The sequence below is a fragment of the Phalacrocorax aristotelis genome, chromosome Z (genome assembly GCF_949628215.1).
Source record: "Phalacrocorax aristotelis chromosome Z, bGulAri2.1, whole genome shotgun sequence".
NCBI lineage: Eukaryota > Metazoa > Chordata > Aves > Suliformes > Phalacrocoracidae > Phalacrocorax > Phalacrocorax aristotelis.
This window is the reverse complement of record NC_134311.1, coordinates 57,167,955-57,181,636: the sequence shown is the minus strand read 5'-3', so window position 1 is coordinate 57,181,636 and position 13,682 is coordinate 57,167,955. Positions and strand designations below refer to the sequence as shown.

At 41.4% G+C, this 13,682-nt stretch overlaps 1 protein-coding gene across 3 annotated transcripts; it reads left to right on the top strand.

Annotated features, from left to right (window-relative positions):
* The first annotated feature begins 2,778 nt into the window (after positions 1 to 2,778).
* On the top strand, positions 2,779 to 12,460 carry MTX3 (metaxin 3). 3 transcript variants are annotated; one of them, XM_075078590.1, is made up of 9 exons: positions 2,779 to 3,077; positions 3,634 to 3,703; positions 4,511 to 4,587; positions 6,117 to 6,209; positions 7,247 to 7,429; positions 7,577 to 7,653; positions 8,507 to 8,664; positions 9,075 to 9,163; positions 10,573 to 12,460. In XM_075078590.1, the coding sequence occupies exons 1-9, from the start codon at positions 2,997 to 2,999 to the stop codon at positions 10,681 to 10,683; spliced, it is 939 nt and encodes a 312-aa protein (XP_074934691.1). In that variant the 5' UTR covers positions 2,779 to 2,996; the 3' UTR covers positions 10,684 to 12,460. The 3 variants fall into 3 exon arrangements, with proteins under 3 accessions (XP_074934691.1, XP_074934692.1, XP_074934693.1); XM_075078591.1 differs by having other exon boundaries at positions 2,785 to 3,077; positions 4,514 to 4,587; XM_075078592.1 differs by having other exon boundaries at positions 2,947 to 3,077; positions 9,075 to 9,219.
* Positions 12,461 to 13,682: the final 1,222 nt, after the last annotated feature.

The following is a 13,682-nucleotide window of genomic DNA, read 5'->3' as shown; positions in this document are numbered from 1 at the left end:
TGCCATAAGCTCTCTAGAAAGAAGTCTCAGTCCAGAACTTGTCCCCAACCTAAAGGATGGAGACAGCCTGGATGCTGCAGAGGCTAATCTGTGAATTTAAGAGCAGCACTGATGTTGCTTTACTATCTATTATGGAGACCTTTATCACCAAAGAGCATTCTTTGAAAACATAGACTTAAATGCCTGACACAAAAATGTCACAGAAGTCTGCAAAATCATCACAGTTCCTTGTTGAAGTATTCAGTGACCACAGCAGACAAAAAGAAAGGGGTAAAAGGATAGTAAAGCTTTACTTTCACCTAAGGGAACACCATCAACTGTTTGCAACCATTTATTATGTAATGTATTTGAGTTTATCAAAACATGAAGTGTTTTCTTGAAAAATTCCGTTCTCTGTCAAAAATATTTATTAAATATTTATTAAATAATTTTAGCTTACAATTTTTCACTTCTGGTTTAACTACAGAGGGATCTCTTGCACTGGTGCTAATCAACCCTATGAGATGAGGATCTTGTAGCATGATATACTCACTAATGTTAGATTCGTGAGAGCCACATTCTGTTCTTGCTCCACCTCTGCTTATTCTTGTGCTCACTCACCAAGAGTGCACATGGAAGCAATATTTAGCAAACAGAGAATGCTGCACAGTACAGTGTAACAGAAAGGAACCAGTTCACAATGTATATGAACAGAAGCTTAGGTCCGTGTTTAGATGAACTTAGCCAGTGTACATAAAGGTCACTGCAATTTTTCCAGTTTTAATTTCTATGTTCAGTTTTATTATTGGAGTATGTTACAGGCTGAAGGGGATTTTGTACTTCACAACCTTCTTTAATGGATTTCACAAAGTATAATGTTTATCTGCTGTCTGGAGGGGTCATAGTTTTCAATAAAAACAAAGACATATAAGCTATTGCCTTTTCACTCGTGTGTGTTCTCTGAAGTACAAACTCCAGCTTCGCTTACTGGATGTTAATATCTTGGAGAAGAATCAAAAAGGGACTCTTGGATATTGTGTTTTTAAGAAACTTTCATAGAGCCAGTAACATCTTGTAAGGAAGTTTCTTGCTGAAATATGACTGTAATTTTTTATATAGGATCTTCAATATTTGTCCTGCTTACTTTACATACATCAATAAAATTCTAAGCATAAAGAATACAGAGAAGCTGCCAACATTATAGATTTTGCTTTACAGAAGCATCCATGACTTGTTCAAATTCCAAGTAATGGGGTAGTGGAAGTAGGAAGGAATCCCTGCTGCTTTATTCAGCTCTCATATTTTGCTCCTAACATGCATTAGGAGACTCACTGTTTTTATGGAATTACATGGATGATTAAAAATCAGGATTCCTGGGCAATTAAAATATAGAAATTATAATGCAAGTATCAGTCCTAAACCACATCCTTCCATATTTATGTCGACATTTCTGGGTTTAATCCTGCCACATTTTCATAAAAAATTTGTAGAAAAAAAGGTTTCAGAAGTTGTTTTGCTTTTTCAAAAACACAAATTGAAGTCCCACTTTTTCAAGTCAAGGCATAAATCCATTCTAAATGCACCTATTTACTTTTCATTTACACTAAAAGGAATTCCACTCAGGCAACCAAGAGGAAAAAGTTCCTGAAGGGCTTTCGGATGGGGGAGGGAAGATGCAGATTGCCTTTTTTCTTTGCCTTTTTTTCTTTGCTCTGAACTCCACAACAGCAGAGAGATGAATTGGGCCCTAAGGCAATGCAAAGAAAGTTTACTTTTCCTGTTTACCTTATAAGCCTTTTTGCAGCCTCCCTTAAGAAGACACATAAGCTGGCTCATCCTGCTTACAGAAACAGATGTTTCGGAACACAGCTGTTAGGAGCCACCCTTGCCTCCAGAGCCTGCACACCACAGGGAGGCAATTAAGACAGTGAACAGGTCAAAGCAACGTACATGGACACTCTGACTAGGAGTTAGCTGATCCCTGTAGGGAAGAAAAGAGAAGACAGGTGTCCTTAAGTACCTCTTTACAGAGAGAAATGTAATGTAGCCTTTTTTAAAAGAACAATTGCTGTTAACATCGCCAATGGTGTGGTTTTCTGATGAAAAATATGGATGAGTTTCTTCTCCCATGCTCCTCATAAACTGGAGCAGAATGATCTCAGATCTGTGTCGCAGATTTTTATCATGACACTTTCTGCCAGAAATTTCATGCAGATCTGAAACCATGGATTAGGGGGGTGGGTGGTGTGACAGCCCTTGCTGTCCTCATCTCTCTACAGATGGAGGACCTGACTAAGGGTGGTCAGTGCAGGTTTTTTCTTTAAGTCAGTGTGTGATATTTTTTCCTTGTGTGGGAAGGATTGAAACATTTTACTTGACTTATTTAGATGTGCTGTGGCATTCCTGCACGAACGCTGAAATGAAGCCGCTTACAACTTCATGCCTTTAAAGGTCCACAGTAGAAAAACGCACTTGAATGGGTTATCATTACAATGTGGTCAAAACTGGTACCATAATCAAAGTTCCTTATTTTTTAAAGACAAACTGCTGACGACTGCTCTTCACATTTGATCGAAAGCCACATTTTTTTGCTCCCGTGGGAAGTCACAACTTCGTGTGTAGTAATAGAGCCAGAAAGCCGGGGTTCAGCAACACTGCAGCGTGAGCCGCCCTATTTCACGAGTAAAACAACGCCGCCTCAGGGCGGGCGGCGTTTCTTCACACGGTAACGGCTTCGCACCGCCGCCTCCCCTCCCCTCAGCGACACCTCCAGCGGCCTCGCCGCCGGGCACCGCCGGCAGCAGGCGACGGCGATCACGGAGGAGGCCAGGACTTCCTCCCGCGTCCTCCCCCCGCCGCCTCTCGGCCACACGGACCCAGCGCAGAACGGCCCCCTCGCGGGCGCGCACGCCCCCCGCAAACTTCCCCCTCCCCGCGGCGTGGCCGGGGGCGCTCGGGCGCCGCCATGCGAGGGCAGCAGCGCCGCACTTCCCGGGCCCGCGCGGAGGGCGGACAAGATGGCGGCTCCCATGGAGCTGTGCTGCTGGGGAGACGGTTGGGGGCTGCCGTCCCCGCACCCGGAGTCTCTCATCGTCATGGTAACAGCCGGCGGCCGCCACCCGCCCCGGGAGGGTGGGAAAGACGGCGCCCCGGGGCTTGCCTGCCGCCGGCACAGCTGTCCGCGTGGCTTTTCCTCCCGGGACAGGCGGCGCCGCCGCTGAGAGGCGCGCCCGCCCTCATCGCCCTCAGGTCGGGCCTGTACTGGGCATGGGGCCCGCCTCTGCTGCCGTGTTGGGCAGGGGGTGGGAGGCGGCGGCGGTGGGGCTGGCGGTTGGTCAGGGCATGGCAGGGCATGGCGGCGCGGCACCTGGCTCTGTCCCCGCGGGGAGCCTCCTGGCCGCGGACCGCTGCGCGCCTCCCGCGCCGAGCCGCGGGCAGGGTTGCCCGTCGTGGGGGCGTCCTGCCCTAGCGGGCCGCCCGGTCTCCGCCGGCGGCGTTTCCGGGGAGCGCGTTGGGCACTGAAAACCGTCTGAGCCGCAGTTATTTTTAGCCGCGTTCAGTGCCCGAAGCTGTTTAAAACAAGTTTTAAAGTGCTATCTTACACTTTTGTTACACATACTGAGTGGAAATTTTTCCCCGCAATCTTTATTGCAGGCTTATGCCAAATTTTCTGGCGCTCCCCTGACAGTGAATACTATAAATAACTCCTGGAGGGCCCTGAAAGGTACATTTTTTGTGTTTTTTATTGTTTTAGTCATAGCCATGTTATAAACGCAGGTTCCAGTTTCTAGGTTATTTCTGAGTTCGCTTTTGTTTTGTGTTCATGAGTGTAACCCGGCCCAGTGAAGGCTACGAGCTTTCACAATACATCAATAAATTACTTCAATCACACTATCAAGTGTGGTGAATTTGTGGGAGTAAAATAATGGAAGGCATAAATAAAATGCCTCAAAGGGCACTTTATTAAAATATGTATGGGTGAAGCAGTGGACAGTCAACAAAGCAGCGGTGCCAAGTACATACCTGTTTCTGTCAGGCAGTCTAAATTGATGATAGAGTGAAAGCAAATTTTAAAGAGTGGTTGTGGCAAGGCTAGAGAAAACAGGTGGCTAAAATGGATTTGGAGGGGAAGGGCAGAGAAAAATTGGAGTACAAGGAAAGAGAGGCCCAGGGGCAAATGATTTGAGAGGACAGTTAGACTGAGTTGGAGTTTTTGTCTTAAGATGAACATCTGAAATCCAGACAAGTAGCCTGGTTCTCGAAGTATCAGGCATCTAGCAGAAGACATTGACTTCAGTCTGATTTCATGTGGCCCCTTTTTTGTGTATTTTTATTACTGAAGGCCACAATAAACTAAACACACTTGTGACCTTGGTGGAACATTCCTGCTGTGTAAAAGCTTAGTTTACGCATACATGTTAAGAAAATTAGAGCATGCTGTGGAGAAAAGTAAGTGAAGTGCCTGATTGCTTTCTAGTTGTGTTAGAACTCAGCCATATAAATTGCTGATGGTATTATTTATGCCTTCTAGTAGATGTACCAGTCCTGATATCAGAAGACATTGTTACTTCTCAGCCAGCAAAAATACTAAACTTCTTGAGAAAACAGGTAGGCCTCTTTCAAAAGATTTGCTTTCTCTGCATTGTGACTCTGCATGTCCCCTGTATACATTCATACAGGCTTCTGAGAATCTGGAACTCACTTCAGACCCAATGCTTTCCTGTTTTTCATACATACATGAGAATTGCAAAATAGCAGATGCTTGCTGTTTGAAAGTTTGATTGTTAGTGAAGTGAAAGATTTAAAAATAGGCACGAGAAAACTGTTCATTGAAAAAGACAACAAACTGGCCTTAATTAGGCAGTTTCTCGCTGATTATCCTGCTCTTAATTACAGCACTTTTAATGTAATTATGGCTTTGCAGACCTAGGATATCACAGTTTGGGAAGTGTAGTTTAAACTGCTTAAATAAGTGATCATCTCCCAGTGCTGTTTTTTGAAGGATAATACATACAGCATTGTTTTTAATCTACATAGTTTTTCCATAGCTTGTAGCATAAAAAAGTCTGCATTTCTTGATGCACATCATGTTATTGTGTAGTTAACTCTTGCTTGCCTTTTGCAGGTCTCTTAATATTATATTCACAGAGAATAAAGCTATATGATTTCTTCTCTTCACAAAGTATAAAGCTGTCTAATAAAGCATGGCATCATCTTTTTATTTCTTAAGATCATCCTCCAGCTTACTATTTTGCTTTTACATTAGAAATTCAGTTCCTGCCTAGTCAAGATTATCTGATGAATGCCATGTTAATGAAACTTTAAATCTTTGGGGAGAGAAAAGCAGAAGCTGAAAACTGCATTTGAGATGGGATTTTAGGCAGTTGTTTTAAAATTCAGAGGTTTCTTTTTTTGAATACCAAAGTTTCCTTAGGCTGGGAAAAAAACCCTCTTTGAGTTGAAGTGTAACAATAGTATGCTTGCTTTTCAGATACCTAAAAATAAGGGTCAGCACTGACTCTTTGTTTCTAAATTAATGAAGCAAATCTCTCCCCTAAAAAAAACTTATCAACCCTTTTAATGTACCTTAAAAGGATCCAGTGTAAGGATTAAAAGCTGAGACATCTGTAACTGCATTAATTTAGCTGTGCATTTGATCCCTTATACTGTTAGCATCCAATTTCTAAACTTTTAGAATAGTAATAAAGAGCAAAAGATGGGAATTATGCTCTTTTTTGTATGCTTATACCAGCTGAATTGTCAGATGCTTCTTCAAAAATAAAGGTGGGGACTTGCCAGAGGTTTGCTACAGCCCGAAAAACTGAAAAAATGCTTGTGTATCACTGGACAGTTGCTTGGAAAGCAATGGGAAGGAGTCTCAAGAATTATTTTGGGAATAGGAGGGCCCAAAAATCTAAGAATGGGAAAGTGGAAAAGGGAGATGGAAGGAGGTGTGACATAGCTATCCTGAAGAAGTAAAGAAATTCTAGAGAGCACATGCTTTCTTTCCTGCAAAATATTGTTATATTTACTAACTTGATAGCTGTTGAGTTTCAAGTAACTTCAGCTTGCATTGATTATTTTTTTGGAAAGTTCTGTGTAATACTACTTGTAGTATGTTTTTTTTTAATTAATAGAAATATAATGCTGATTATGAATTGTCTGCAAAACAAGGAGCTGATACACTGGCATTCATTGCACTGCTTGAAGAGAAACTGCTTCCTGCTCTGGTAAATACTGGGAAATACTTTATAATGGTCAGAATTTTTGGAATTGAACGCTACAAGAGGTGCCCAACATGAGAGACATTAAAGTGTCTCAGCCATAGTCCTGACTGGAATGTATTTGCTTTGGTAGTCCAATTTTGGAAATACTGCCTGGCAGCTTTTGAAAAGGAAAGAAGTGTGTGTCTCTGGGATGTGAAGTAATGATAATGAATATATGAAAGACATTTTAAAAGGGCACCTACGAATGTTTCTTCTTTTTGGGAGACAGTATCCTCAAAACAGCTTATTATGGCCAGGTTTTGTTTTGTTTGATTCTTTTATAAAAAATATTAATACGTGTGCCTGATGTGGCATGCATGCTGTGAGAGCCTTTTGAACTGTTCAGGTAGAACTTTTGAAATACCAAAATACCCATCAGTAGTTTCATTTTTCAGTTCTAAATAACACATGGCCACACACCCTCACTAGTTTAGTGTAAGTACATTAGAGCTATAAAAATCCCCTGATACTGGATCTCTTGAATTACTTTGGCTTCAGTTTGTACAGGAAAAAGTACTTTCACCAGATTATATCATAGGCTAGCCTCTTCAGCTGACCCGCAAGGTTTCAAATTCATAATTTCATAATATCTTTTAAGATTTATATAAAACTTGAAAAAAACCTATAAAAAGTTCAAACCTGATCCTGTACATCTGCAACTTTTAAAATATCTTTTCTATATACAGTATGTGTGTGTGAGTGTGTGTGTATATACATATACACACATACAGAAACATGAGTGTGTATGTAACTTTGTGCACATGTCTATAGGTCTACGTACTGTCTTTGGGATTTTTTTAGGTGGAAGGTAGCTGTTGCCTTAATGATGTATTCCTACACTCAAAGGATTAGTATAATCCAATGTGGAGCCTGATTGCCTTAAATTACTGTAATTCCTGGTGCTTCTGCTTCTCTGACAGAGATCTTGCGCATTAAACTTTTGAGAGATGTCTACTATTCTTACTCAGATTCCAGTCATATTCTTCCTTATGTTGATACAGCTGCACACTTTCTGGGTTGATGCTGAAAATTACTGCAGTGTGACAAAGCCATGGTTTGCCTCAAGGATGCCTTTCCCACTGGGTTTGTATCTGCCTGGAAAGATGTCCAGGAAAGCACTGAACAGGATCTTGCTGACCAGGGGAGCGCCTCCACTCTACAGTCTCACTGAAGTGGAGGCACAGGTATGTGTTGTGTACTAAAGAATTTGCAAGTTGATGTTGTCGAAGACAAGAACTGAAACGGTCTAGAACACTGTCAAATGATGAGCAATGCTGTGCATACTAGCCTTGCTACTCCTAGGGGTCTTAGGCAGTCTTGTGTCTCATCAGATATACAGGGATGCCAAGGAGTGCCTAAATCTCCTGTCGAAGAGATTGGGAACATCTCAGTTTTTCTTTGGAGATAGGTGAGTGTGATTTTTTTTTTTTCAATTACTAATAAAACAGGTACCACATGACTCTGAGAACACTTAAGCTTTTTTTTTTTTTTAATAACCTGCCAGAATCTTAAAAGTGCTGCACAGGAGTTTCATGTCTCACACTCTGTTGTTCAGATAAATCTAGATGAGCAAGCAGGGCACAAATGAGATCTTTGGACTAAGGCAATGCGGTGTCTCCCTTATCCTGCATTTTTCCACAGAGAGGCAGATGCTACCCACAGCTGCTAAGAAAATGTGGGGTGCTTGATGAGTTACAGTAGCAGTAGAGGATGCTTTTCTAGCCACTGAATGTCACCTCCTGTGCTTCTATGTAGAAAAAAAGCTTTAAGCCTGAGCTGTTACCACTGCCTTCATGGGAGGAGGGTGTAGGTCTGGGAAGACTCCTTTGCCTGTACCGTGTTCACAGAGAAAGGAGCAGGAAGCAGGTATTTCCAACGGCAGAGTGCCAAAGGATGATCTTCCTTTAGCCACTGAAGTCGGACCACTTCCTGAGAGAGGATCCTGGTCCCCTGGTATACAGCTTGGCTTTCATGGTGCCAGAAATGTGTTTTAGAGTGGCTTGTTTATCAGTGTATGTGACAGCGTGACTGGATTTTAATGCTGAAGTTACTGTTTCAGCTTGCCAGTATGAGATGCTGAAATCAGTCAATACTCTGTGCAAAGGATTTACCAGATTGATACAAACAGAAGGAATGCCAGAAGAGCTGTGTTCTTTCCTGAGTTGTGTTTGACATACACAGAAAACAGCTTACACTGTAAAGGTCTTAATGTCTTACCTCAGTCACTTTGGTTTTTTGTGTTGTTTTGTCACTTTTTTCAGGCCTACTACCTTGGATGCCTTTGTGTTTGGTTTCCTTGCACCGATTTATAAAGTGTCTTTCCCCAGAGTACAATTACAAAAGCATTTGAAACACCTTTCCAATCTCTGTCGATTCTGTGATGATATTTTAACTTGCTACTTCAGGTTAACTGTCTCAGGTAAGCTGTGTCTCTTTTTGCCTTTTCTCATGTATAGCCTTGTTTGGATTAGGACTCCAGGTTTCCATCTGTGAACCAAGGCAGAATTAGATTTTATGTAGTTTATGGAGCTTCTGTGGGGAAATGAGGTAGAGAAGCTTGCAAAGTTGTGCAGAAAGGATTGAAAATTAAAAACAAAGGTTAATACTCAGTTTTACATTGTCAAGCATTGGCAAAATGCACCTGTCTCTATGCTATAGCTCATGCTTAGTGCTTCTGTTTTTCTCACATGGAATGGTTTTTCCACTTAAAGTCATCTTAGGATAAAAATACTGCATGAACTTTCTCTCCAATGTGGGTTTATATTTTAAGGATTTAAAAGCTTTTGTAAATACCTTTTCACTCTTCATCTTTCTACCTTCACTCTCCAGGCCACTCTCCAGCTGGACAGGATACAGCAGATGCTAATCTGCAGAAACTCACACAGCTTGTAAATAAGGAATCCAACTTGATTGAAAAGGTTACTTTTGCTTCAGTCTCTAATTTTCCTGCTTCATTGTTGTTACTTGGTCACAGGTATTTTTACATGGCAACTGCAACTGTACAATGGATGTTTTATTTTAATTGCTTCTTTTCTAGTGAGTTATTTTGTGTAGAGAGGCAGGAAGAATATTATGTAATTTGAAATGAATAATTAATGAAGCCTTGAACTTAGAAAGTATTTTTATTACAATCAGAAGAACATTGTCGTGCAAGTGCGCATACCAACAGAAGAAGGATGTCTTTCTGCAAGTGTACATTCCAGCAAAGGAGGAGGCAAATGCTTAGATCAAAACTCAGAAATGGTCCTGCAAGTTAAGGGCAATTGCCAGCTCTCCTTGCTCCCACCTGAATGCTGTAGTCACTAACCTACAGTCACTGTTTCTTCTGCTTGTTCTATGTCTAGCTTTTATTTCTTTTATATTCTTTGTTTCCACGGCTGTCACTCAGCACCTATCAAAAGCTGTACAACTTATGTGAAAAATAACTTGCGAAGAACTAGTCTTCTGATGTAGACAGAGCACTTTAACTAGAAGGGTAGAAGGCATCTCTTCCTGAAAAAGAGCAGTGTATGAAATAGGTAATTAATTATCATCAGGTCCTGTAGCATTAGGTATTGATTGTAACTCCTCTCGGTGGTAGTGGGGTGTGGCTGTGATAGTTTTAAATAATGGGTTATAAAGATATTTGTCAGGCATGATTTAGGTAAAGCTGATCCTACCTTGAGGAAATGGGATGGACTAGACAACCTGTGGAGATCTCTGTGCTGTCTTCTGTGATTGTTTATTCTGTAGAAACTGGATTTTTTTTTGATACCTCGTTACACACGGCATTAAATTGATTTGTTATGAAAATGTAAAATCTCTATATTCAGAGATTAATTTTAACTTGTCTTCGAAAAGATCCTATCAAAAGTTCTTTATCAAATAGTTTTTGAAATCTGTAACTAATTAAATTCACCAGCACCTCCAGAATATTTCTAATTTGAAAATTATTTGTTCTTGCAAGGTGCTGAACATGCAAATGCAGCCAATGATGTTAGCAGTTTGTCAGTCTGTTTTCTAGCAGTGTTTGGCTATTGTACAGAACTGAAACTTTGACCTCTTAGATGATGTTACTTTCTTGCTTTTGTCAAAATGATGTGAACAGAAGCGTGCCTATTTGCCCTGGGTTTGATGCACCATAAGCTGATGGAATGAATGGCCGCTCTAAAACAAGTGGGTATTTGGAAGTGGAAAGGAACCAAAATACCAGTTTTGGCTGGGCCTGAAATAACAGGGTAAATAAAAACCCAAACCAGCATTAATGATGGCAGCCTTGATGAACAGACTAGTTGTATAATCTGTATTCCTCTGCTTGCCAGATCAGTCTCTCATTATTTCTCTGCAGATGGATGACAACCTTCGTAAGAGTCCTCAGCATCCCCCTCGAAAGCTAACAACTCTCAAGCTTGCTGCAGGTGGAGAACAAAGCAGTCCACTGAACCGTTTGTCACCTTGACAGCTTTTGTTGCCCATACACGTATTTGCCTTCAACTCTTCTGAGCGTCACAGTTAATTTTTTCACATGGATGTTGTTTTGCAAGGGAAGAATCTGCTAATGGGTACAAGTAGGGAAGAAGTGCAGCTTTACAATCTCCTAGCTACCTGTTCTTTTAAGAAACGGTGTAGTTGAGGCTGACCACACACTAAGCTGAGGCTAAAGTAAACAAGGCTTATTCCTGCCAGATGTTAAAGTGATTTTGTACAGCATATTTTTGCCTTTAGCACAGCAGAAATGTTGACCAAATGTTAAAATTCCACTTACGGAATGTCCACCATTATTTTACATTGTGGCTTTCGATTTTACTGTAATCATGTTACTATTTGTGAGTGAGTATACTCTCATATGCGTCTGAAAATTACAAAGCCCAGTTGCAAAATCAGTGAAAACAGTGGGGAAAAAACCAAAATTTGCCCTTCATGGCAGCTGAGAAATGAAAAGCATTTTCATGCGAATGAAAGGAAGTTAAATATTTGTTATTGTACTTCCATGAACACTCTTGGGTCTTGTGTTCTAAGGTGGTTTTTTTGAAAGCTTGTCATGTTGTACTTGGAGGCAGTTTGTTGAAAAGTGTGTGCCCTGTGGGGAGTACAATGTTGTAAATACTAACATTTCCCAGGTACCTGATATTAGGCCTGTGTGAAACTGACTTAACCTGCGCACAGGGTAATACCACATGCTGCAAAACTGTTAAGTCAAAATCACAGAGGATTGATACTGAGATGGAGAGATTTAGCTCCTGTCAGGGCAAGAGACTTGACTAGTAAACATACTGTGGCTCTGGATTGAAAGGAACTGGTTAGGGCTTTAAAAAGAAATCTGATATAGGCTTCTAAATTTGTCACAGATGCCGTTAAATTACTTTTTTCCTTTTTTTTAACAGGTTTTTTCCTACAGGGCATTCAAAAACTAAAATAAAGTCCAAATTTTTGTTGTTTGACAGTCTAGTTCAGAGTTCTTTTATCTCTGCAGACTGGAATACATTGCAGCATGTGTTTCTTCTGTTTAATTAAGGGACTTGTGTCTCACTATGTTCCCTCTGAGCAGCAGCCTTGCCAGTTCTAGAGACCCCAGCAATTTGAGAGAGATGCTGTAATTCTTGTGCTGTGAGATGCTTCGTGAGAGGGTGTAATGGGAATTAGTCAAGGAGGTTGACCAGAATCTGGCACTACTGGGGATACACAGCCATCAGAATTTTGTATATGAGATGACTGTTTGGTTTTTTCCTTTTTTGGGCCAAATCGAGATAGTCTTTCAGCTTCCCTTCAGCTACTAGTCATGTTTGAGATACAAAGATAAATTATTTTCTATTTATACAGACAAGACTGTAGATTGTGTATATATTTTACTCTCAGACTTGATATGTAAGGAATGTAATATCTGAAGGGTTAGGTATCTAATGAGCACTTTAAAATAATGTCTAAGCTTCATGCTTTTAGTAGTGAACCATGTTTCAGTGATTTGAAATTAATCTAGCTCGTACTCACGATAGTTTTGTAAGCTGACAGTCCACTACATGTAAAAGTAAGTAAAATGATTTAAAACTTTTGCTTTCTGTATCTTGACAAGGTTTAAATGAGGTCAAGTCACATGGGTTTTGAAATGTTAATTTAGAAACATGGCTGTGGAGACTATGCCTTAGTTTGTTGCTTTTGTGAATATGTACACTCAATCTTTAAAATCTCTTTGTAAAACGGTCGTTGTTCCAAGATTAAAATTTTGGTTTTTCAGTGGAGTTTTGGTAGGGTTTTTTGCGGAAATGATGTCAGTTTTTTTAACATTTTTCTTTTCCCTTATGAAAAGGTTTATCTTGTCAGTTAAAAAAAAGCTGCCAACTGCTGGAACAAGAAACTGGATCATTATAGCATGTGTATGAGGTCAGATTTAAAATTTTAACCACTACTCTTCAGTACTAATCCTTCCTTTCACACAGATCCTTTTGGGAAGGGGGGAGTGGGGAAGCACGGGTTTCCTAGTCTTAGTAAACATGAGCCTTGGGCTGTGTGACAGCGAAATTTCAACAGACCAATGCCCAAGTAACTTCATTCACTGGATAGCATAGGACAGCAGGGCTAGAAATCACAGCGAACATTGCCTGCAGAAGTACACACCATCTCAGGCACCCAAGTGAGGTTGTGCAGTGATGCACTTCCTTTTTTTACCTTTTATCCAGGGTGAATTCAAAACCAAGCTCCTTTACGTGGGAAGTGTCATCTCTGGCCCAACAGCTCAGGTTTGCCCATTGGGTTACTGGCCTATTTTGTGTGCCTGAGGTTTGAAGCAGTTAATGACATCCAGGGTGGAATCAGTTTCAGTAAATGATCTGAAAGCTCCTTCTGTGGCTAGTGGAGAAAGGTGGGATCTAGGTGCAATTAATCTTAAAAGTAGATACCTAAAATTGTGAATTGAGTCCTGAAAATGTGTGCCTCTTCTAAATGTAAAGGAGGCCTTAGCTTCCTACCTCGGCTGTAGAGTGAAAACCTGCTGAGGTGATGGGCTTTTCCTCCACTGCCTGAGGTTGCAGGTGGTCAGCAAAGAAAGGCATCGGCACTTCCGGCCAAGCAGCAGTCAGTGGTGGGGCCATGAAACCATCGTACGCAGCCTGCTTCCTCTGCAGAGCAGCTGGCTGTCTTACATGCCACAGCTCTGCAGTCTCGAAATACTGGGCAGGATATACCCCTGGGTTTCTGTTACCTTGCTGCTGCCAGGGCAGCTGGTGGGTTGCCTTCTCCCAGCCCACCCCCTGAAAGGTGGTGGCTGGGAAGAGATTGTAACTTCTAAAGCAACTCATCCAGCCTGCCACGATTTCCCTTGTGGAGGAGGCTGCCAGTTGTAAGTGGGGTGTACCGCTCCGGTGGGTTGCAAATTTAACACTCCTGCTCCCAGGCAGTCATGTGGTAAAAGCATACGTGTAGATATCTTTAGGCCTGTTCTGTGTCCTTCTGTCAGTTCATCAT

What these genes read in the sequence shown, in the direction of transcription:
- MTX3 (XM_075078590.1), top strand. Translation starts at nt 2,997, where the DNA reads ATGGCGGCTCCCATGGAGCTGTGCTGCTGGGGAGACGGTTGGGGGCTG. An exon ending in TAAACTTCTTGAGAAAACAG is followed by an intron (nt 4,588 to 6,116) that starts GTAGGCCTCTTT and finishes TTTAATTAATAG; the next exon opens with AAATATAATGCTGATTATGA. An exon ending in CTTCAGGTTAACTGTCTCAG is followed by an intron (nt 8,665 to 9,074) that starts GTAAGCTGTGTC and finishes TTCACTCTCCAG; the next exon opens with GCCACTCTCCAGCTGGACAG.